The sequence below is a fragment of the Neophocaena asiaeorientalis genome, unplaced genomic scaffold, assembly GCF_003031525.2.
Source record: "Neophocaena asiaeorientalis asiaeorientalis breed wild unplaced genomic scaffold, Neophocaena_asiaeorientalis_V1.1 scaffold294, whole genome shotgun sequence".
NCBI classification, from domain to species: Eukaryota; Metazoa; Chordata; class Mammalia; order Artiodactyla; family Phocoenidae; genus Neophocaena; species Neophocaena asiaeorientalis.
Genome location: NW_020173945.1, coordinates 371,324 through 395,964, shown reverse-complemented (window position 1 = coordinate 395,964; position 24,641 = coordinate 371,324). Strand labels below are relative to the sequence as shown.

Below are 24,641 nucleotides of genomic sequence, written 5' to 3'. Positions count from 1 at the left end.
CCACAGTGGTGAGAGGCCCGCGTCCCGCCTAAAAAAAAAAAAAAAAAAAAAAAAAAAAAAAAAAAAAATGCCAGACTAATTTTTATTATTGTTGTATGTCTTCTGGTTGACTTGATTATAATTATGATAAATCATTAGCATATGAATATGAATTAGCTATGAATCCCAGAAAGAATAATATAATCACAGGAAGTGAAATATGTCTGACATTTAGCCTGCTTCAGACGACTTTCCCGTATCAGTTTTCTTGAAGCAGAAATCAAAATCCTTCATAAAGGATGTGGGGACCCATAAGGTGGCATGGCCCTCTGGGTGTGACCTGGTCTGGACTAAACAAGCCAACTCGCAGAAGGAGTAGGAGAAAAGTCACTAGAATGGACCCAGGGCCATCTTTGGTGGGTGAATTAAGAGTGGTCTATTCCTTCCTCTGTGGGCATCCTTGAACTGACCACCAAATTTCTTCCATCCATCACAGGAAGTTACCTTGAGGACATTGCTCAACACACAAGGTCTTAGGTTGATATCTACGCTTGGGGATTGCTTCCCTGATGTGTTTGGAACGACTCAAACTGTTTAGGTCTGAATACATAGAGAATTGAAGATAACTACTTTGGGTGATACATATTTTCCTCACCCATATATTTTCATGCAGAGGGACCTCCATCCAAATCAGGCCCCTAGGTATCCCCCAGCCCTTCGCTTACTGCTACTCCGGGTAGGGGAGTGACATAGCCAGTTGATGACTTTGGCCTTGCCCAGCCAGTCCTTTCCTGCTTCTCCGTTGGGATCTGCTCCTTGCAGGGTTTTAGTGCTCTGGTGTCCACTGTCAGCCACATGGCTAGGCTAGGGCTAGGCAGATGGGGGCCAGCAGTCATCCAGGGCTGCCTCTGTCCGGGTGGGTTCATCTGTCTCTTTCTGGGGCTCAGCATAAGGAGGCCCATGGTGGCTGCACCCCTAAGCCACATCTTTCAACTTGGCCTTCATCACCAACGAAGCTGATATTTTGATCTCTCTATTTATCCAATTCTTGTGTCAGTCTCTCAACTGGACTTGGCCAAGATACAAGAAAATCCCAGCAAAAACTTTCATGTAAAACCACCAGCTTCACCCTTTTCAGTCAAATCTGCAAAATGCAGTATCTCAAGTAGGAACATCATACACGCATTTGTTGGGCAGGGCATTGTTCAGTACCAACACTGACTGTCAGCTACAGACAGAAGAGGCATGTGCATTTTTTAATCCTGAGTCTTAGTAATGAGGCTTAATCCAGAAAGGACTTGTTTCCTGGTCACTTCGACCCTGCTGTACCTTACCGGGATTATCGCCCAACTGCCTACTCATGTGAAATTAAACAAAACCAATAGGGTCTTACTGTGTGTTAATTTCGTACAGAGTACCTGTCAGCCTAGAAGGCGGGGTTGATTTTTCTCATTATTTACAAGAATTTGATTTATCCGGGCTTGCTTTAAATAACGACAAAGGCCAATACACACTACTCTATATAAAATAAACAACAAGGATTTACCGTATAGCACAGGAACTATAGTCAATATCCTGTAATAATCTATAATGAAAAAGAATCTGGAAAAGAAAGTTTATATATATATATATATATATATATATATACATACATACATATGACTGAATACATGTAACTGAATCACTTTGCTGTATACCTGAAACTAACACAATATTGTAAATCAACTATACTTCAGTAAAAGAAAAAAATAATGACAAAGGCTACCGTGAGCAAAATAATCTTCCCTGCTCCAGGATTTCAGTTTGCCAAACTTGACACTTTGAGGCTCTTCCACAACTAAATACTTTAGAAATACCAAGCTAATTAAAGAACTTTTAAAATTCTTTATATTAAAGTCAACCTTTCACTCTAATGATGAAATGGGCTGTATGACTGAAGTAACTCTTGTTGTCTACAGCCTGTCATTTCCTTTACGGGAAAATTTCCAAGTGGCAGCACGTGCTCCTAAGAATATCCAAACAGCAAAGGCCATTTCTGAATGAGCCGATGTGAACATACCTACGGGTATTAATGTGAGCTTTATCACGAACTGAACAGTCAACAGAATGAAAGTCATTCAAGTCAACACCAGTCACGAAACAAGAGAGAAAGGTGAGAAAGCATAGCACTGTGTTATAGTGCTTTATAGGCTTAGCAAAAGAAGCACGAGATATTTCGATTAGTACCTATTTCTTATATGATCCAATAGGAAAGGTGAGAGATTCTGAATTAATCGCAGGTCAGTTAACTTAGAAAGGCAATTATTCTGTAGTAACAGCTTCTCCACTAGACATAGATTCAAGTTAGAATCTGCATTCCTAAAACAGCATCACAGGAATTTTTTCCTCCCCGCTGCTGATAACCTACAAAACACAGAAGGCTCAACGCTTGTTGACAGGGTGTAAAAGAAGGACCATCAGCTTTGCAAACAGACAGACTGGAATTTAAGCCTCATCTGCTACCCCTTGTGAGGTATGGAAACAGGGCAAGTCGTTTAACTTATGTGAGCTTCAATTTCCAGCAAAAAAACCTGGTGTGAGCCAGAGTGCCGTTTCAAAGTCACTGAGAAAGTATAAAGACCCCCAGCTGCGAGTGGAGTTGGGCACTGAAGGCGCTCTCCCTTCCCAGGAACTTACTCCCTACAACTCACCCATTTGATCCAACTCTCGATCTCCTCCTCAGGCAGCCGGGACACAGTGCGGGGTAAGAAGCGCACCAGCTTTTCCTTGATGATGGATGACGTCAGGGCATCCTCCACCTCCACCAGGCTGGCAATCACATCGGCAATCTGCCCTGAGCCTTCCACCACCACACAGGGAATTTTACTTTTGACGGAGGTACTGATGGCCTGGGAGAAGGGAGATAGAGTTGACCAGGTGATCAACAGAACCCAGCTCAGGACCGAGGTTCTAATCACATCGACACATCTCTGCACTTCATCATTTGGCGGGGCAGTGGGGGGGCGGCGGGGCGTTATTTTCAATCAGAAGCAAACCAAATGTTTGCAACCACTTTAAGCATCAGAAATGTAAGCTAGTTGTCTGACATCCTATGTTAATACCAAACTCCATAATGAGGACACGTGTGACTGGCAAGTTTTCCATAAATAAGTGCAGTGGTCGAGAGTCCGCCTGCCGATGCCGCGGAGTGGCTGGGCCCGTGAGCCATGGCCGCTGAGCCTGCGCGTCCGGAGCCTGTGCTCCGCAACGGGAGAGGCCGCGGCAGTGAGAGGCCCGCGTAACGCAAAAAAAAAAAAAAATCCCTCTATACAAAATCGATCATTCCAAATACTGACATCGTAGATTTGAGTGACAGCTCTTAAGATGGTACTCAACACTGTCGTTGATAGCTTTTCTGATGGAGGTTAACAATATTCGTACTTTTAAGGTATGAAAATACCTTCACAGCAGCAGCCATACATTTTTTGTTATGTTGACTCACATATTTCCGTCCTCAAATAATTTCCCTTGCTCCTTCCATTGAAAGAAAAGAAAAATATATTTGCTTTCTGGATAAACACCTACCACATTTTTATTTCCTTGATAAAAATCACAGAGACCAGCATAGGAGAACAAGGTACGAAAAATTTTAATCACTTGACAACAAAACAGAGTGATGTACACGTGGGTACAGAAGAAACTGTGAAGCCCCTTCCTTTAGCCAGGAGTGATGTCTTCCTGAGAGAAGACGTTGGCCATAAAGAGTGTGGTGCCTTCATCAAATCAGGGTGAGATCCATCTTCACCTCACTACCTGTGCTCCAGGTGGGTGTTGGGGCTGCGCTGGGGCGGAAGTGGGGATGATAAGAGAGTGAGCTGAAGGAAGAAGTGTTCAGCAGGCAGTCTCTCTTCCCTCGCTCCTCTCTCCTGTGGGTTCTGTGGGTGGTGAATTGGCTGAACAGACCTTGTGGGAAATGCTATAGAAATGCAGTACTGTAGGCCAGGAGCAGCTTGCTGGAAACCATCATTCTAAATCTAAAATCTGAGAGATAATAAATGGAACCATCTTCGATTACGTTTTCTCCATCTCTCTTCCTCTGTAATGTGACTGCTTCTTCAAGCATTTCCATACTGTTTCACACTGGGAAAAAATCTCTATTTTAATTTCTCTCTGAAAAGTCTTTAGGTGCTTAATAAATACCTGTTGATGAATGAATGCACGTTGATGAATGATGGATGAATGAATCATTGTTATAGAAAAGAATAAACAGAGAGAAGCATTAGATTATGATTCCAAATAACTCTGCCAGAAATTTCCTGTAACTGCAGGTATATATGATCATGGGGTGGCCATGGTTTTCCAACATACATGCTGATTATGATCCCTAAGTCCTGTGAGTTCATGTCAAGCCTTCTCTTTGGCAGGTTGATGGCCAAAGAGAGCAGTAAGTGCACGGACTATTCATGTTGCTACAAACTCTCTTCCTAAATTTTCTCAGCTGAGGAAACAACTTCAGCCTATTAGGGCAACACTGTGTGACTGGGAAAATGCTACCTATTTGCTGTAGAAAAGAAATTAGTCGTGTTAGATTAGGTGAACCCCAAAGCCCTGAAAATGCAAATTTGTGGAGTAAGCTCGTTGACTGATCTTCTAGAAAACCAAACCAAGACTCACTTTCAAAGTCTCTTTCCCACCTCCTTGGGCAAAACACACAATGGGGATCTTGCCACCGTAGTTGGAATCTGTAAAATATAAAACGTAAAACTTATTTTGGGCACATCAGAAATATTCACCTACCTCAGGGAAGTGGTGGACCCCATGAGCCCAGCGTGTGGGGTGATGGCTGCAGATCTCACAGACTTGACCATCTACCAGCTGATCACAGTGGATGCATCCCTGCGCTCCAAACCAGTAACAGCATGACACGGGTCACACTGCAATTTTTTACTGATATTTAAAATGCCGAAGTCTGTGAATGACTGACTTTTGCTAACATACATTAGGCCGGGTTCAAGTTTATCCTTAGAATAATTACACTTTCACATAATCCTCTGCTTTCTTGAGTGGGTGAAAAGTTTGCATAACTGTGTGTTCTTTCCAGTGAGAGTATTGCATGTATCAGTGTCTTCCTTTGTATACATCCCATTGAGAAAGGAAAAAGGTTGAGATTATCTCCAACAAGTCCCTGTGAGGGAGTCTATCACTAGATCACGAGGTAATCTGGTTCCACAACAGGACACACCTCAGCAATAAGAAGAGAGAGAGTTATTTATCACTTGCCATAGCAAATACAGGCTTTCACTTGACTGCTGCATTCTCCCCTTGAAACCAATGTTTTAGGTGGTTCTAGTATACAGAAGTAGCCAATAACCAAAGAAGTAAACCACCTAACTGTTAAGCTAGTGGGTTGGTTTTTATCGCTTCTATCCTAGCTAACCACATTGCTTTGTCAGCGCAAATTTGCCATTGCGAATTTTAATTTGTTCTTAAATGCTGTCGAGCAGAAGGGACAGCAGGTTCTCTGTACTGGGTGGGACAAACCAGGGTAGGACAAGGCAGCCTTTGTCAGTGTTCCAGCACGTTGAAGGGCACACATCACAGTAACCTTGGCAGGAGTACCTCTGGTATATTAAAGAAGAGATATAACAGCTCTTCTTTGGCAATAGAACACCTAATTGGGTGAGTTCACCATTCTTTACTCAATAATTGGGAGCTATTGTCGGTGGTGCTGCTGCTACTCGTTAGTATGTCTGTCTAAGGTCCCACCTCCTAAACACTGACCTTGAATAGTGCGCTCGGAGATGTACTTCTCCAGCTGGTTACGGAGCTTTGCCTCAACTGTGGGGTGCCCATGGCAGCCGTTGTCCACAAGCAGCAGGTGGGTGTGATTGTTGTCCAGGATGTACAGAGGGTCTCTCGTGAAGTCATCCATAATGTACTGAGCTGAAAAATATCCCTGAAAAGCACAGAGAAACTTGTCTTTGAGATTTATTTGTTGGCCAAAACGCATGACGACATTTTCACAGGTTCATCTTAAGGCTGACCGTTTGGGTTCAACTGATGCTCTTCCCAGATTCCTAAGCGCAGAAGGGTCTTAGAGATCTTATAGTACAGGCCATCATTTTAAATATGAAGAAATGAAGGCTCAAAATGGTTGCATCACTTTCTTATTGTCACATAAATGACCGGTGGCAGTGTAAGAGTCAGATTCTAATCCATTTCTTGTTCCACTGCCCTGTGCTCTTTAGTATAAATTCATTGAAACTGACAGCATTCAGGAAACTGTGTGTGTGTGTGTGTGTGTGTGTGTATCCAGACACATACATTTGTATGTGTGTGTGTCTGGATAAGGTAGAGGTAGACACTGATACACACACACACATATTTGTCTGCAATCCATCATATGCCAAGACCTATGACAGCGTCTAGAGATTAGAAAATGAATAAGATGGAGTCCTAGCCCTTGAGGAGCACATAGTTACGGGACCATGAAAAGAGGCAATTTAAATAGATACTTTGTCCTCGCACTTAATACCAGAGAATAAAAAACTAAAGAACTGACTCTAACAGGATTCGCTGGGAACAAATTTTAATGAGCAAAACACATCCACTGGTAACTCCTTCCCAGGAGTTCTTTGATTATGTCACCCTGAGGTTCCAAAGCAACATTGTAAGGTCGACTTCCTTATGAGCTGACTCCATCCCAGAGCCCCGGGGTTCAGGCCAGAGCCCTGTGCCATGGTCTTTCTGCCTCGTGACCCCGCAGACCCCCTCACGTCCAGCCCATACCTCGACATCACAACTCCTGATGAGGGTGTCCCTGTTGGAGACCATGCCCCAAGCCGCGATGCCGATGGCCACTATGTTCTCCTCTGAATTCCTGCTGATGGTGTTATCTCTCACTACCTCTCCAATGTACTTCATCAGCCCATAATGGGTGCCTCCAGTGAGAATCCAGGCACCTGTCAACAAGAGAGAAGAACAAACGCTCAGCTGGCTCCTCGTAAGTTTCCCATCCTTTGCTCGACCCCTAAAGAAGCCCCACCCGTGAGCACTAGGACGCGGCATTACTGGCCACACTTTGCACTGGGCTTGACCTCTGACCATATAGAAAGGAAGGAGAAGAAGATCTCCAAGTTTCTAAGAGATTCTGGTTTAAAAACAATACGGATTCTGGACCGCACTCTAGACCCACATCATCAGACTCTCTGGGAGGTGGGACCAGGGAACCTGCCTCTTTAACCAGCCTCTCGGGTAGATCTTTTTATGGGTAATGAATGCCTGGCCTGAGCCTTTGAGCAAGTTAGGCAGTGTCATCATGGAAAGCGGAGCGCTGCGCTCCCAGAGCCCCCTCAGGGATCCCGGTGACCTTCCTGGCATGACCCTGGTGCCTACGATTTAACTTTACAATTACACACTTTTGCACACTGGTATTTTGAGGTTTTTATTTGATGATTTTTGCAGTGTCAAAGGTGTTGCACAGTTTTGTTTTTGTTTTCAAAATTGAAGTAAATAATACCTACAAAATATTCTCTCACATAATAATAGAATCTAAAGTTGGAAATGCCCCTAGTCTAATATGTTACCCACACAGGAATCCAGCCTGAGGCTGGGTCACCAGCCTCCCCTGATTAGCTCTGGTAATGGAAGCCTCAGGAGTCCCGAAGCAAGCCCCCTCCCCCAGCTGCTAGAAAGTCCTTTTGTTCATTTTTGTCTCCATTCTCTACTTTTGCTACAGTCTTCCTGATGATGAACTAATTTAGCCCTCTCCCACATAAAAGTCCTTCCAATATTTTAAGGTAAATGTGATGTAGTTCTTAGAAGTTTCAGACCCAGTTCCTTCAGCCAGCTCTCACTGGATGTGAACCCAGACCCCTTGGCAGCCAGCCTCCTTCCTGCAGACAGATTTCAGTTGTCAACATCCCCCTTTCAAATGAGGCAATGGGAGGCATAGTAGCTCCCCACAAGGAGACAAGTAACCTCCCTGCTCTGGCCCCTCACTTAATCTATGTAGATATCCCAGCCCTGGGGACTTTTGTCTGCTTTGTTCTACTCTATTCCCAGCACCTAAAACAATTCCTGACACATAGCAGGCATTTAAGAAGTATTTGCTGAATGAATGAATTATGTATGTTCAGATCTAGTAGTAAGGAAGTTGAGTTGCTGGGTTTCATAACAAAGTAACTACCTACTGTGTGGTCCCCTCTGACTGGTCAGGAAATTAAGAATAAATGGGGGAGGGGTGCCACAGTTTCTTCTTGACATTAAGGAAAAACATCTAAAACAAGACATGCTTCCTTAGTTCTGTCAACTAATATTCTTAATACAGAAGTTTTTAAAATGTTAGCCTTAGATAAACTAATAAAATAAAGGTTAGGCTTTGATAAATAGAATCTAATCTTGAAATTAGAGTTTAACATTCTAGTTAAACTCAAATGGAAGTAAGGCTGCAAAAACAATTTGCCTATACTCTTCAAAAATGTCCTGAAAGACTGAAAAAAGCTAAAAAGTAGTTCCAGATGAAAGAAAGGTTTTCAGTTTCCTATGATATGAAAAGCTAAATGGATTGGAATCCAGACAGAGAAAAAAAATTTTTTTTCTCTGAAGACATTGTTAGGATAATTAGCAAAACGAAACCAAGGACTGTTTGTTAGACAACAGTGTAGGTCAAGGTTAACTTTCTCAGGTTTGATAGTTGCATCGGGTTATCTGAGAGAACACCCCTGTTCTTCAGCGATGCTCACATATTTAGGCACTAAGGGTTATGATACCTAAAATTTACTCTCAGTGATTTTTTTTAAAACCATAATATGTGGATATTTACAGAGAGAGAGAAGATTAATATGGGAAAATGTTAACAATTAGTGAGCCTAAGTGAAGGGGGTACAGATATTCCTTGTATTATTCTTCCAACTCTTCTGTAGGTCTGACATTTTTTATAATAAAAAGTTAAAAAGAAAAAAATAAGCTGAATATTTCAAATAACAAAGCCAGGGTTATTTGTTTTGGTCTCCATCAGACAATTACATGGTGCTTACAACCCGCCAGGCACTAACACGATTTCCAAAACACACCACTGATCCCAAAATTAAAGAGCAGATGAGGGCTTCCCTGGTGGCATTCCCGAAAAAAAAAAAAAAAAAAAAAAAAGAGCAGACGAATGAAACTTTCCTTTTTGATTCGCCAGAATACTCTGGGTAAAAGTTCACACGTAAAAAATTAAAAAGTGAAAAATTTAGATTGAAAGAAACATAAAATTACTCCTTAACGCTGAGTTTAAAGAGCTACCGTGTCCCCACCCTCCACCTACCCCCTCACCATCGGCCAGAGCTCCCGGTCTGTCCCTTCATTGAAGGATCTTGTTTTTAATTAAGATAATGATTAATCATGCAGTTCTAGAGCATCTGGAGTCTGCGCATGATTGCAAAGGAGAATTTCGTTCCGCCTCTGAAGACGCTGCGCAGCCTGGTTGGATAAACCTGCGGGCGCAAGGTCCCCGCCGCCGCAGGGAAGGTCCTGTGGCTGCAGCAGGGACAGCCGCGTGGACGCAACGAGGCCGACGCACCTTTCGACTGCGCGATGTAGATCAGGCGGCTGAAGATCTTGCGCATGCGCGGCTTCAGGGCGAAGTTTTTGGCGCCGCCGGTCACCGAGATGACCAGGTTGGGCGTTTTCAGGTGCCAGTGCTGGGTCAGCAGCTCGTAGAGGGTTTCCGCGTCCGTGTCGCAGGACAGTCGGATATACTGTGGGGAAGAGGGGAAGCATCAGGATCCGCAGGTGTTCTCTTGATGGTGGGGCTTAGCCCAGTTTACCTGCTCCTTAGGGAGGGGGAGAGGGGAGCGCATTGCAGCCGAGGAGCGTCCCCTTGGGGAAGTGGAAGGAAGGCAGTGGAGTGGAGGCGGGTGTGGGTGCCCCTGCAGGGACCCCCCCATCCCAAGCCGGCTGGAGAACTTGGGACTTTATCCTAAAGGGAGTAGAGCACCTGTGAGGTGTTCTAAGCAGAGTAGAAGCCGGATGGGATTTACATTTTAGAGAGTCCTCCAGCGGCAGTGTTGACTATGGGACAAGACAGGTAGGGAGAGATGCAGGGAGGTGAGATAGTGGTGGCCCATCCTGGGACAGAGGCCTTGGGAACACACAGAGTGGACAGAGCCGGGTCACCTTCCAGGGCTGCAGCGGCAGGGACTGGGGAGGTGAGGGGTCAAGGCCCAGCTTCCAGCTGCCTGAGGACGGCTGTGTCACTGGGACAGAGGACACAGGAGGATTTAAGGAGACTGCTAACCATTGCCTACTGAAAATTGGCATTGTCATCTGCCTCTACAAGGATGAAATCAATAGCCACTGCGGTCGCTGACCTTCAACACACCCTGAAAGGAGCTCAGGGTGGAGATCAGGAATGAGGCCTGTGTGCTCTGGGAAAAGCTGGCAGAACAGGCCTTCAGATAGTTAGATACTTTTCAGGAGATTTTATGAGCCCAAATTCTTGCATCTCCTCGTATCTGGAAAAGCACTAGAATCGTTAACGGAGACACATCTGCTCCTCGTGACGGGCAAGAAACCTCTGCCAACATGTGTGCTTGACTGCACGTCCCCCCTTCTCTAAAATCACAGATAACACCGCCCCCGCCCCCTTCGGAGCAGTTCCTCAGAGCTCTCTGAGATGCTGTCTCCTGGGCTACAGTCCTTATTTTGCCCCCAATAAAACTTAACTCACAACTCTCATGTTGTGCTTTTTTTTTTTTTTCATTTGACATAATCATTAAACATCTTTGTAGAGGGCTTCCCTGGTGGTGCAGTGGTTGAGGGTCCGCCTGCCGATGCAGGGGACGCGGGTTCGTGCCCCGGTCCGGGAGGATCCCACGTGCCGCGGGGCGGCTGGGCCCGTGAGCCGTGGCCGCTGGGCCTGCGCGTCCGGAGCCTGTGCTCCGCAACGGGAGAGGCCGCAGCGGTGAGAGGCCCGCGTACCACAAAAAAAAAAAAAAAGAAAAAGAAAAGAACATCTTTGTAGAATCCTGTGTAAGAGCCTGCAGTGTGATCACGTAGAGGAGAATGTCACCTTATTCAAGGCCACATTTATTCTCAAGAATGTCACACGCCAAACTAAACCAGATGATGAATCAAAAGCACATTTGTCGGGCCTTTTGTAGCAGTGAGGGCCAACGTGGATGTCACATGACCCTGCCCTGTGCCTAGAGAAAGGACCCTGGGTGACAAGCCAGTCCTCACCCGTGGAGCGTTGCCATGGCACATAATCTAATCATGGCTTTTGATTTTTCACAAGATTTATCTTCTGCAATCATTTTTGGATTGACTACCCACCTCTCCCACCTCCATGCGTACTATTAGACAATTCAAGGTAACCCAAGGTAGCCCACACCATGTTAGTATATGGATTAGCTAGTTCAAGTAGGAAAGCATTGCTTACCTTCCCTTTCTTCCCCAGAGTCTCAAACTGAATATCCCCAAAAGCGTCAGTGGGGAATTCCTTGGTGTGTTTCTTGTAATTCCATTTCTCATTTTGGTTGGTCTGGGTGCCTTCTATGTGCTGGCTCTGGGTATAGCCACACTTGCACACATTTTCCCTGAGCGGAAGGATATTGATGGGAAGGAATAGCTTTCATTAAACCTGCTTAAATATTTCATCACGTTTCTTAGAATAGACACAATTAGCTTAAATAAACACAAAAAGAGATTTCACCATCGCATCTAATTTTCAGACTATTTTCATCATCTCGGTTGTTTAAAAACTATCTTGCGGGGGCTTCCCTGGTGGCGCAGTGGTTGAGAGTCCGCCTGCCAATGCAGGGGACACGGGTTTGTGCCCCGGTCCGGGAAGGTCCCACATGCCGCGGAACGGCTGGGCCCGTGAGCCATGGCCGCTGAGCCTTCCCAAAAAAAAAAAAAAAAAAAAAAAAACTATCTTGGTGTTTTACCCCTGTGACATGGAAGATCCAGGCAACACAGTACAATTGTATCTCCGCTGAGAAAGAAGAAAGCATGAATGCAGGGAGAGGAGGGGATAAAAGACAAACAGAGAAGAACTCTTGAGCCTCCACCTGCTCCAGCCATGGTCCTAACAATTCTAGACTTCCAGCCACTTCTCTCTCTCAGGTTCTGCATGGCATTTCTATTTCCTTAGAGTAAGTCTCCCCATTTAGGTTAAGCTAGCTCGGGTTCCTTGCAACTGAAAGTCTTAATTACTATAAGTATGGAAATTATCTGTATTCAAAAATATACGTCAAAACATTCAATATTTTCTAAAGCTATAAAAATTGAGCTAGAACCTGGATCCAAAGTCACTCCTCCAACCAGAAATCTTGCCTCTTTCGGAACAGTTGCCTGGGGCATCACTCAGTTTGGCCAAGAAAAGAAAAGTCAACCAGAATTGATAACAGTTGCCTTAGCCTTTTCTCTAACTGAGCCTGGGGGCTGCTCCCACTGGTCTCAGGGTCCTCCTCACTAGGGTCCAAGTTGGCTTCCTCCCCTCTGTCTTTAGCTGTTACTGTCCCACTATCCTTTGGGGTCTGTCCACACCCACCCAAGTTCATTGCAGGATTGGGGAGGGAATTCCCTGCCCCACCTGTCTTTGCTACAACTGACGACCGAATCTCAAGCCCTTTTCCCTTCCAAGGGTAGGGGTGTGTCTCGGGTGACCCCTGTCTCCATCTTGATGATGGGGCTGGAACCCTCCAAGCACCAATTTACATGAACTGGCTTACAAATAGGGAAGAGGCAGGAAGAATGCCAGGAAGGCGTCAGGAGCACAGATACATGGAGAAGGCAAAGGAGTGACAGAGAGGGGAGACGGAGAGGACGGGAGAGCGGCAGGACGCTGGTTCTACCCCTCAAGACAAGTCTGAATCCTTTGGAGCCTCACTGTCAATATAGTAGCCACTAGCCATATGTGGCAATTGACTTTAAATGCAATTTAATTTAACTTAATTTGAAAATTCAATGCCATGGTTGCACTAGCCACATTTCAAACGCTCACTAGTCACAAGTGGCTAGTGGCTACCATACGGGACGATGAAGATAAAAAAATATTTCTGGGACTTCCCTGGTGGTGCAGTGGTTAAGAATCCGCCTGCCAATGCAGGGGACACGGGTTCGAGCCCTGGTCCGGGAAGATCCCACATGCCGCAGAGCAGCTAAGCCCATGCACCACAATTACTGAGCCTGCACTCTAGAGCCCATGAACCACAACTACTGAACCCGCATGCTGCAACTACTGAAGCCCACGTGCCTAGAGCCAATGCTCCGCAACAAGAAAAGCCACCAGAATGAGAAGCCCGTGCACCGCAACAAAGAGTAGCCCCCGCTCGCCACAACTAGAGAAAGCCCGTGCGCAGCAGCAAAGCTCCAATGCAGCCAAAATAAATTAAATAAAGTTTTTTTAAGTTTTTTTAATTAAAAAAAAGAATATTCCCATCGTAGTAATAATAGAAAGTTCCATTACATAGAGCCCGTTACAGCAAAAGTAATGTTCTTCCTTTTTCTACCTAGAACCCAGCCTGGTCAAGGCAGTGAGAACTGAAGAGAATAATCCCAGATCCAGGGACTTACAGCCTCAGGAGTGCCAGGAGGTGGCCCCTAAGCTGGACAGCAGTGTCTCAGAGGGTACCAGGCAATAGGAGCCATGGTCCGGCATCACTCCCTAGTGACCACGCAAGAAACAGACATCTGAAGGGTTTAAAGTAGAGAAACATGAGTGGTCTGGGCTTAGCACATGTGAAGCAGCTCTGGGGAGATCTGGGGCAGCCTATGTCAGCTGATGTGGCAAGTAGCTGCAAAATTACAGTAACGCTATTACTAGTCATTTCCCTTGATTCACTTGTCCAATGAGTAATTCAGATTACACAGAGCATCCCCACTGCCGATGGAGAGATGAAAATAATAAATACAAGAAGTTAAAATCTTGTAGAGTCTTCACTCTGGTGTATAACCTTGGGTCCCCTCTGACATGGGCACTGGAAGACCCTGAGGTGTTCCTGTCCTGTGCTGGTGTTGTGGAGGGCAGGGACTGCTCACCACATCTCCCTTTATTTGGGGCCAGACTTAAGTGGTAGTCAAGGACCGTAAGGTGGACAGCCATAGGTTTCCCTACCTTGCATCCACTTCTCCTTCTGTTAGTAGGAACACCTGATTTTCCTTTGAGGAATCATCCTTTCCACACCAGGTCCATGTGGACACAACACCCAAGGCTGGCCAGTCACATATTCCATTGCCCAGTTGCAGGGATTAGAGTGGGTGCCTGACCCATGCCAGGCCAATAAGAGCCATGAACGTGAGCCCAGGACTTCGGGTGGAATTGCTGGAACAAAGCCCTCCTTCCCCTCACTGGTAAGCTGAAGAGGTGTCAGCCAGAGTGGTGGTGTCCATTCTGCCACCACTAATAAGGAGCCTGCCCACCCAGAGAAGGACAGAACCACAGGTAGAAAGAGGCAGGGTCTTGGTGACACTGAGCCCTGGATGTGGCTGTCCCATTACAATCACCACTCACTTAGGCCAATTAGACTGGATATCTGCAACTGACAAGGTGCTGACGATGACGGTCAGCCCGAGACAGGATTGTTCCTAGAAGGGGCAGGAGCTGGGCATAAAAGGAACGCACAGGGAGGAATCAGAAAACTGAGTTCAATCCTTCATCTATCCCCTGCCAGCCATGTGACCCTGGGTAAAACACTGAGCCCCTCCAGGCCTCACTTGCCTTGTCAGTCAAATGATAACAGCTACCTTGCAGGGCAGTTGTAGAATAGCAGTCAAGTACATGAGTCCCCACGACATAGTCAAGGCCCAATAAATATTTGTTGAATGAGTGAACGAATCCAAACAGTGCTTTCTACCAGTCAAACAAATAGATTAACGGCAAAATCTTTCAGGGAGACGTGTGGGGAATAAATAACCGACTCACAGAGTTTATACTCGTCAAAATGACTCATAATGACTAAGTTTATACCAATGACAAAATAGAGATCTCTTAGTTTTTCCAATGTTCGCTTTCTAATTCTTACAAAGTAGGAAAGCACACTGACTGAGAACTTTCTACAGCAGGAATTTTATGTGTCGCCCCACTGCACCCTTACTACAACCCAGGAGGTGTACTTTGCCAGCGGTTTAGGATAAGAGGATTCAGTTCAGAAAAGAGAATAATTGGTTCAAGTTCATGCAGTGAGCAGGCAGCCAGGCCCAGGTTGGATCCAACGCTGGTTCTTAGGCCCCTGCTCTTACTGCCTTCCTCTGGGCACGGCCTCTGTTCAACAGTCAGTGCTTTAATTACAAACTACAGCAGCAGGTAAACAATCAATTAATAGCTGGACTATTACATATAGAATGGATAAACAACAAGGTCGTACTGCATGGCACCAGAACTATACCCAGTATCCCATGATAAACCATCATGGAAAAGAATATTTTGACAAGAAGGTATCTATGTTCATAACTGAATCACTTTGCTGAAATTAACACAACTTTGTAAACCAACTATACTTCAATTAAAAAATATTAATAGCTAGACTCTCTCTTATCACCAGTAAGCAAAAGAGAGGGGGCAGAGGGGGAAAAGGTGAGAGGGAGGGAGGACTAAAATCACTTCGTTAGATCCCAGAGCACCTTCTGTGGGAAACACCAGAGGTCAGTCCACTTATCACTGGCCCACTAGGTAGCATTCGCTGAGGACCTCCTGGGGGCAGAGCTGCTGGAGGTGCTCCCCAAGGCTTTTGTGACTCAGCCTCGATGCTTCGAGACACATGAGATTCAGAGAAGATGAACACCCGGTCAGATGGGAAGGGCCACAGTCAACAGCCTGGCAGAGGAGCCGGTCAGATTGCCACGTGCGCACATGCCTGGTGTCTCCTGCCAACCGCTACGAAACAACAAGGTTCACTGCCATGGCCACTCCGGTGGGCTCCCAGGCTCGTGGGAATATCAAAGAGAGTGACAGCCTGTCTTGGAGTCTTTACCAACTACTGACAAAGCTTAAAATATGAAATGAGATGATACCTCTCCAGGGACAAGCTGCTTGCCAAACTCTTCCTGTTCACACACCGTTTCTGAGAATTGCAAGATGCAAACAACTTGAATAATGAACTAGTGAGCAATTTCTTTGTCTGTCCTCATGGTGGTCAATAATTTACTTTTGAACATGGTAGCAAAAAATGGAGGCAAAGTAGTTGCTTACGTGGCCTTGGAATCTTTGGTAAAGAAGACACACTCCCGTTTCTTAAAATTTGCTTGAATGAAATTCACCAAGTCCTTTGGAGAAAGAACATTGGAACAACACGTCACTAATTTGTTCTCACCCCCTGCTGCTCTTCATGAATGGCTTAAACCTACTTCAAAGGTTTTAAGGATTCACCGCACATCATAGCAACCAGCATCCATTCATGCTTTCAGAGTACACAAAGTTTGTAAAAAGAGGCATACGTTTACATTTTTATAACTAAATGCAAATTTTTCTAAAAGTCACTTGGCATCGTCTTGTAACAAATGTCATTCTATACATACAAAGTATGCTTTTCTGACTCTAAGGCAACTGGGGGAATATAAGCATTTATTGATAGTTTAGCATAAATAATGCTTTACTGCAGATTGTAGCTCCTCTTCTGCTTGCTTTTCAAAAGCAGGTATATTCCAAATGCTCCTTCCAGAGTTGCATCTGTCCCCCCATGGGCAAGGCGGTAAGGCATATCAGGGACCTAATTCTGACAAACAACGGAACGCTTCCCTTTAGTTGGCAGAAACAAACCCCTTGGAGTTGAAGAATACTTCGAAAATATTTACACTCCTCAAAGTGGGAGAAGATATTTGCGACATATATTAATCATGATAAGATTGGTAAATAGAATATATAAAAGACTGTAAGTCACTAAGAATAAGACAGACAACCTCGTGGGGAAAAGGCAAGAGACATGAGCAGGCATTAAATAAAAGAGGACACACAGATGTGTGAAAAGGAGCTCAACCTTGTCGGTAATGAGGCAGATGTGAAGTGAAACCACGATGACATCCCATTACACACCCACCAGGCTGGAAAACTTGAGAAGCCGTTGGCACCAAATGCCAGTGAAGAGCCAGGCGGGGGGCCTCAGCCCGCTATGGGCCGTGAGGGAACTGGCTCGACCACTCTGGGAAACTGTCCACCACTGTGCCCTAGAAATAGTCCCTGTGTCCTGTGAATGACCTGCAAACTCAGATGCCTGGCACCGCGCTGCCAGCTTTAGGGGTTTGTCTTGTTCCGTGGAGGTGGGGCTGGCAGCCCAAACCCACTTCCCTCAGGTCACCGGGCGCCAGCAGTTCTCAGACAGTGTCATGTGGGTTTGCCCCCCGGCCTTGCACCGAAGCCAGGCCTGACTCGTCACCCCCCCACAATGAGGTCACCACGAAAAGGGAGGCGGCACTCCCTCTCCTGGAAGAAGGTCCACCACGCCTCCAGGAGTCTCCCCCTTTGCTAGCCCCTACCCCCACCAACGTACATCCTGAGACATCAGAGCATGGGGACCACGTGCCCCAAGTTTCCCCAGAAGTCCTGTGTCTTAACCCCAATTCCCATGAGGGAGAGGTGTTCGCCTTTACCCATCGGCCTCAAGCCGAAGAACCTTCTCCAGAGAGAACATCCCACATCCAGGAAGGCTCAGAGTGGCCCTGCTCCTATAGCAAAACCGGAAACCCAAATGTTCACCCCGCTTAGGCTGGACAGACATGCACAGGATGGAGGGTGGCCCAGCAGGAGTGAATCAACAGCCATTACACCTGACAACACAGAGGGACCACAAACACAGGACGCTGAGCAAGAAATGAATTCACGAGAGCTTCTGGGAAGATGGCGGAGGAGTAAGACGCGGAGATCACCTTCCTCCCCACAGATACACCAGAAATACATCTACACCACTAGGAGTGGAACAACTCCTACAGAACACCTACTGAAGGCTGGCAGAAGACCTCAGACCTCCCAAAAGGCAAGAAACCCCCCACGTACCTGAGAAGGGAAAAAGAAAAAAGAATAAACAGAGACAAAAGGATAGGAACGGGACCTGCACCAGTGGGAGGGAGCCGTGAAGGAGGAAAAGTTTCCACACACTAGGAAGCCCCTTCGCGGGCGGAGACTGGGGTGGCGGAGGAGGAGGCTTCGGGGGTGCGGAGGGCAAAGCGGAGAGATTCCCGCACAGAGGATCAGGGCCGGCCGGCACTCACCAGCCCGAGAGGCTTGTCTGCTCCCCTTTTTTGTGAGTGTGTATGTGTATGCTTCTGTGTGAGATTTTGTCTGTATGGCTTTGCTTCCACCATTTGTCCTACGGTTCTATCCGTCCGTTTTTGTTGTTGGTTTGTTTTTGTTTTTTAATATTTTTTCTTTTTTTCTCTTAATAATTTTTTTATTTTAATAAATTTCTTATATTCTATCTATTACCGTATGCTAACACACATATATGGAATTTAAGAAAAAAAAATGTCATGAAGAACCTAGGGGTAAGACAGGAATAAAGACACAGACCTACTAGAGAATGGACTTGAGGATATGGGGAGGGAGAAGGGTAAGCTGTGACAAAGCGAGAGAGTGGCATGGACATATATACACTACCAAACGTAAAATAGATAGCTAGTGAGAAGCAGCCGCATAGCACAGGGAGATCAGCTTGGTGCTTTGTGACCACCTGGAGGGATGGGATAGGGAGGGGGGGAGGGAGGGAGACACAAGAGGGAAGAGATATGGGAACATATGTATACGTATAACTGATTCACTTTGTTATAAAGCAGAAACTAACACACCACTGTAAAGCAATTATACTCCAATAAAGATGTAAAAAAAGAAAGGAAAGAAAAAAGAAATGAAATCACAAAGGAATACTTATTGTGTAATTCCACAAATATCAAAACAGACAAAACAAAGCCTTGTATTGTTTAGGGACATATATTCAAATCATAAGCTTATAAATAAAAGCAGGACCAGGGAACACAAAATTCAGGATAGCTGTCGCCTTTGGCACGGAGGGCACGTGGGGGACTCCTACAAAGGGCTGGTGGTGGGTGCAAGCGTGTTGATTTTATTATTCTTCCTTAGGCTGGGAATTTACATTCGCATGTTCTTTTCTACAAATAATGAAAATGTAGAGAGCAAAAGTAAATCCTACACTCATCTGAACGTGAAAAATTTTGAAAACCTGTGATGCCCTTTCTTCCTCAGAATATTTTCTAGCTCTTCACTAACTTTAAGTCTACTTAACACAGATGAAGAAAACTCAACAGTATAAGCTTATGTGTATAAGCTTGTGAAATCGATGATGGTGGAGGAGGGGTGGTGATAAAAACTGCCTTGTTGCTGAAAGTTCCCTCTGGGGACTTCCCTGGCGATCCAGTGGTTAAGACTCACGCTTCCACTGCAGGGGGCATGGGTTCGATCTCTGGTCAGGGAAGTAAGATCCCACATGCCATGATGTGTGGCCAAAAAAAATTTTTTTAATTAAAAAATAAAGGCCTTTAAAGAAAAAAAGTTCCCTCTGAAAAATGTACTTTGCAAAGGTGTGTATTCTCAGGGGCAAACAGGACCCCCCCCCATAACTGGGATGTACTTAGGTGGTCTCAGAAATTCTACCCACAGGGCAGCTGGCATCTCTGAGGGGAGCGGGAAATCCATCCAGAAATCCCATGGGAGCCCAAAGGAGAATGGCAAGGGAGAGTCAGCCTTTGTCTCCCAGAGGCACCCACGCCTGCGTCCAAGTGTGATCCGGAAAGGCCTTTTCTGCCCTCCCAGAGGTCTGTCACTGCTGGAGGCTGGAGGAGGGGGCATTGGAGAGGCCACCAGCGCCCTCTGCCCACTGTGTTATTCTCACCGGACCAGGGTCAAGGTGACGGCAGGTGCAAAATCTAAGGAGGCGCTGGGTGTTGGGAGTGGCAAGAAGTGCACTGGTACCCCCGAGAACCCCACCCAGCAGATCAAAATACTGACATGCCCAGCACCCCAGAAGCCCCCACCCAGTCCATCCTCCTTCCTTTTTCCAAAGTTAGCCACCGCCCCGACTTTTAACACTCTAGTCGGCGGAAGCTTGGTACCAGACTGGAACGTTGTCTTTATTTCCTGACAAATGAGAGTATTCGCTAGGATGTGAGAGTGAACAGAAAGCCTGCGGGAACCACTCGAGGTGGCTGAGGGACGGAAGAGGCAGCTCAGCCCAGCGGGGAGCCTCCTGCCGGGCGCCCCACCCAAGTCCGCTCACCCCTAAGCAACAGCTCAGTGTGCCTCTATGTCCTGAAGGCAGTGTGGACACGGGCTTGGAAGGAGGAGAGAGATGCTATGGAGAACAGCTAGAAGCTACGGCAAGAACAAATGCAGACCCAGAATGAGCCCCCGGCCATAGAGTTGAAGAAAAGGACTTCAAGAATCACTTCCAGGGTGAACCCACAGGGCTGGAAGCAAGGACACCAAGCATTAACTAGTAAAAGGAATATTAAAAGTGCAGTATTTAGGATTTCATAAAAGTCACTTAACAAGTGCATTCTTGAATGGATAAACAAGGTCCTACTGAACAGCACAGGGAACTACATCCAGTCTCCTGTAGTAAACCGCAATGGAAAAGCATGTGAAAAAGCAGGTATATATATGTGTAACTGAGTCACTTTGCTCTACAGCAGAAATGAACACTGCTATTTTTTTAAAAAGGCCCCAAATAAGTACATTCTTTAGCAACTCAAGGTTGCAGTCACAATCTTCAAAACAGGAATGGCTGAGAAACTACACAGAAAAGAAAAGGCCTCTACATTCGACAAAAATAATCCACAGAACGAAATGCCATACGTTGAGATATGATCTTTTTAAAGAAGGAGTATTGGTCCCCAAAGAATCCTAGCTGCAAAGGGCTGCTTTCTGACATATCAGCGGGTTGGTGGGGCGTGGCTCAACTCACGCTCTCGCTGTAGGACACGTCTGTGCTGCGAGACGCGCTGGAGCACAGGGTCCGGGTGCTGTCCGGCGTGCCGTTCCTTCTGCTTCTCATGCTAAGCCGGGCGCCCTTGAAGGACATCTGTTCCCCTGTGGAGAAAGGGGAGGGAGGGTAAGATGGGGTCACAAACGGTGGACGGGCTTCACTGAAAGCTTTACCGCCATGCCTAAGGACATTGGTCCCCCCGCCTCTGCTCTCCTTGCTTCATTCCTTCTCGTCCTCCAGGACCCAGCTTGAGTTCAGTCCTTCCATACTCCTTCCCTGGCCGCTCCCGTCTGGGCAGAGCCCTCCTGGGTGCGCTCCCCTCTCCTATGGGAGGTGGGATCCCGCATCCCAGACCACCGCCCATAGGAGGTGCATCATAGCTCCTTCGAAGTTAATGGATTTGTAGTGAAGGAACTTGCAGAACTGTAGCTAGCGGCTGTGGCAGCTAGAGGACCGGCTGGCTGGCGGCAGAGAGGAGTCCTGCCCTGATGTGGTCAAGTGAAGTGGGAGAAGGACCTTGACCCACAGGGGCAGTAGGGCCTGAGGGCCAGTGTGCTCCAGGTCACCCTGAGACTCAGAGCCGGCACGTGGTTCCCAAGGACACCCGGCAACAATTCCCTCCCAGCCTGGAGAGCAGGCCATTAGCCCGGGCATCCCGGAAGCCTCATTTGCCACGGAGATGCCTCCGGGCTGTCCCCTGCTCTTCTAGGGCTCAGACCCTCCCATCCCAGCTGCAGGAGCCACCCGTCCCTCCTGTCTCCCAAACACTATCTGAGACCCGTATCCACAGAGAGCTACTCCACATCCCCAGGCTGTCCGGCAGACACGGCAAACAAGACGTTTCTAGAACAAGAGCATCATCCTTCTCCTACACCCCGCCTCCCTGTGTCTCCTCCTGGCACCAAGCTCCCCCAGCTGCCTGTGACATTGGCCCCCACCCTCGCCTCCATCATCACCACATCCAAGTGGCAGTCGCACCCCCTCGCCCCTCTCCAGCCCCTCCAGTGGCCCGCAGCTGCCACCTGGGCCCTGCTTGCCTCCCCCGCATGACTGCACCCACCTCCCTCTCCTTCTGGGCCAGGTTCCTCACGGGGCCCCGCTTTTCCCATCTAGGTCCCACCGTCTGTCTGGAACCCTCTTCTTCAAACCCTGCCCAGCTGCTTATCTCCCGCCCATCCTACGGGCCTTATGCACCATCTCTTCAGGGAGGTACCTCTGACGCCCAGGCTGGCGCAGGTGCCTGGTGGCCTGTTCTGGAAGCACCATCTCCCCTCCACCAAGCCATGTGTATCCTGATTTGTTACATGATCTGTTTGGCCCCTGTCTGCCTACTTAAGTAAAAAACCAGATCTAGGGGCTTCCCTGGTGGCGCAGTGGTTGAGAGTCCGCCTGCCGATGCAGGGGACGCGGGTTCGTGCCCCGGTCCGGGAAGATCCCACATGCCACGGAGCGGCTGGGCCCGTGAGCCATGGCCGCTGAGCCTGCGCATCCGGAGCCCGTGCTCCGCAGTGGGAGAGGCCACAGCGGTGAGAGGCCTGCGTACCGCAAAAAACAGAAACAAAATCCGCTCTATCTGCTCAGCAGTGTATTCCCAGAGCCTGGCACAGAGCACAGAGTAGAATTGTACCAACATTGATTGAGCGAATAATCTAAGTGATTACGTAACACTCCCTCCCACCCTCAAAATCCTCTTTCAGTTTGCAAATTACTTCCAACTCGCCTTCCATGCCCCCTGCAGGAGGAAAGGCCTGAGACCCACGGCTCAGCCACACGACTCCTGAGCCCTCAGCCTGTCTCCTCCTCCAGGTCACCTGTCCCAGCCTCAAAACCCTCCCACGCCACAGACAACGACGCCTCTTCAAAGCCCGCTCAGAACCCTCAGGCCAGGCTGTTTAAAACAAGGAGTGCTTCTTTTACTTCTCTCCCCAGGCATTTCACGGAGAGGCTCAGAGCATTAATTGGTACTTTACATACATTATGACAAAACCGCAAATCAATCCTGCAAGGTATTTACTATGATCCCCATACAGCAAATGGCTTCTAAGTAGGGCACCAACAGTCAGGAAATGATTTCATTTGCTCACAATGAAAAAACTGCTTATTTCGTTGCAACGGAGAAAAGTGTATTTTTGCTTTTTCATCACAGTTCAGTCAAATAAGAAATGGGAAAGCTGTGTAAGAAATGCAGAATCTACCCTTTTCTGACATTTCGCATGTCTTTATTCGATGTTAGTTTCTAACTGGTTTTCTGAGGCCGGGGGATGTCCAAGGTGACGAATTATGAGTCCAGGCGGTCTTCATACCATCCCACATACCAGGTATTCCAGGTGTACCGTTTATCCATCTCCTAAACACATGCAGGAGCTAAGGGTTCGGTGTGAAAGGGGTTTCCAGGAGGAGGGACATAGGCCAAGGACCAAGGGCTTCCAGGGGGTTCTGGAGAGGAGAGGAGAGGGTCCAGAGGGGCCCCCCAGGAACCTTGGGAAAGAGGGTGGCCCGGCCCTGAAAGGGGGTGAACTGGAAAAGTAGAAGGAGGAGGGAATGAAAGCCACACCAGGGAGAAACCAGTCGATGTATCACACGCTAAGGAAAAGTCATAAAATCACACCACTGGGTTGAACAACACAAAATCCAGTAGAGAAGATGGGCCAAAGAATCTAAAGCCACCAAACAAGGGAACACAAGTCACTAATAAACACAAAAACATGCTAAGCCTTCCTAGTGATAAAAACAATAAAAGTCCAACGATGATGAAACACCCCGGGGAGATATTTCAGGTGACAGCATTTGACGTTGGGAAGAGCTTAGTGGGACAGACACTCTCATATCATTGGGGGGCTAAAAATCATCTTCCTGCCTGCAAAAGAATGTGGCAATAATGTAGCCAGACACGTAAGTATTATCATTGTTGACCCAGTGAATTGGCTTTGGAGAATTCTAGACAAAATCATCATGAAACACATTAAAGGGTATACTCAAAAGATATTCATTTCATAGGAAAAATTAGAAATGACTTAAACTTCCATCAGTAAGAGCACATTACACCCAGAAGAAGTAAGAGGATGATACCATGAAGTGGGTGCATTTTAATGACATGGAAAATGTCATAGGATTTATCGTGAGTAGAAAAAAAGCCGGAGGCAAGAAATCACCGTGGTCAGGAGCTCTGGCTTTAGAGATGGTCAGCTCGCGTTCAGTCACTCACCCTGTGACCTTGAGTGGGTCTTTCACCCTCTCAGCTTCCCTATAAAGGTGGTTCAGCAGCTGACATATGACCCACCTTCAGGAAGGGCAGCTATCGAAGTAAGGGATGTAAATGCCGGGTGGGTAGCTAGAAGGGAGGGGAGGGTCCGTGGCTGACTTGTTTCCTCCCAAGATGTGGGATCATGTTTAAATCTTGGCAGAGGAAAACTAGCAGAGAGGGAGAGATTAAACCACAGGGCAAATATAATAATGTAATAATTATGATGACTGCAGAGCATGGAGTAGGACTTTGTGGAGGTAGGCAGGAGCGGTGAAGCCATCAGCACTAAAATGATCGATTGAGGATAAACGATAAATTGAAGGTAAAAGGAAAAGAGAGTCAACAATAACATAATAAATACTGATGACAATCGGGGCATTTTTGTTCTCTCACATCATATCTTTGAAATCATTTCCGGACATGAAACTGACATCCCACCGGCCACAGGCCCTTGGTCTTATCTGGACTGTCTGACTTGTACTCCAGAGAAGAAATGCCAAGTCTGCCCCAGAGAGGAGATTGGC

At 46.8% G+C, this 24,641-nt stretch overlaps 1 protein-coding gene across 1 annotated transcript in view; it reads right to left on the bottom strand.

The window, feature by feature from the left end:
• TRPM8 (transient receptor potential cation channel subfamily M member 8) overlaps window positions 1–20,969 on the bottom strand; it is an 83,258-nt gene extending 62,289 nt beyond the window's left edge. Inside the window, exons 1-8 of the mRNA XM_024752768.1 lie at window positions 20,853–20,969; window positions 16,136–16,209; window positions 11,384–11,540; window positions 9,524–9,701; window positions 6,748–6,920; window positions 5,740–5,914; window positions 4,633–4,700; window positions 2,670–2,867 (exon numbers count right to left, since the gene is read on the bottom strand). Of these exons, the coding sequence (XP_024608536.1) occupies window positions 2,670–2,867; window positions 4,633–4,700; window positions 5,740–5,914; window positions 6,748–6,920; window positions 9,524–9,701; window positions 11,384–11,540; window positions 16,136–16,209; window positions 20,853–20,969 (1,140 nt within the window). The remainder of the gene's footprint in view (window positions 1–2,669; window positions 2,868–4,632; window positions 4,701–5,739; window positions 5,915–6,747; window positions 6,921–9,523; window positions 9,702–11,383; window positions 11,541–16,135; window positions 16,210–20,852) is intronic.
• Between the last annotated feature and the right edge of the window lie 3,672 nt (window positions 20,970–24,641).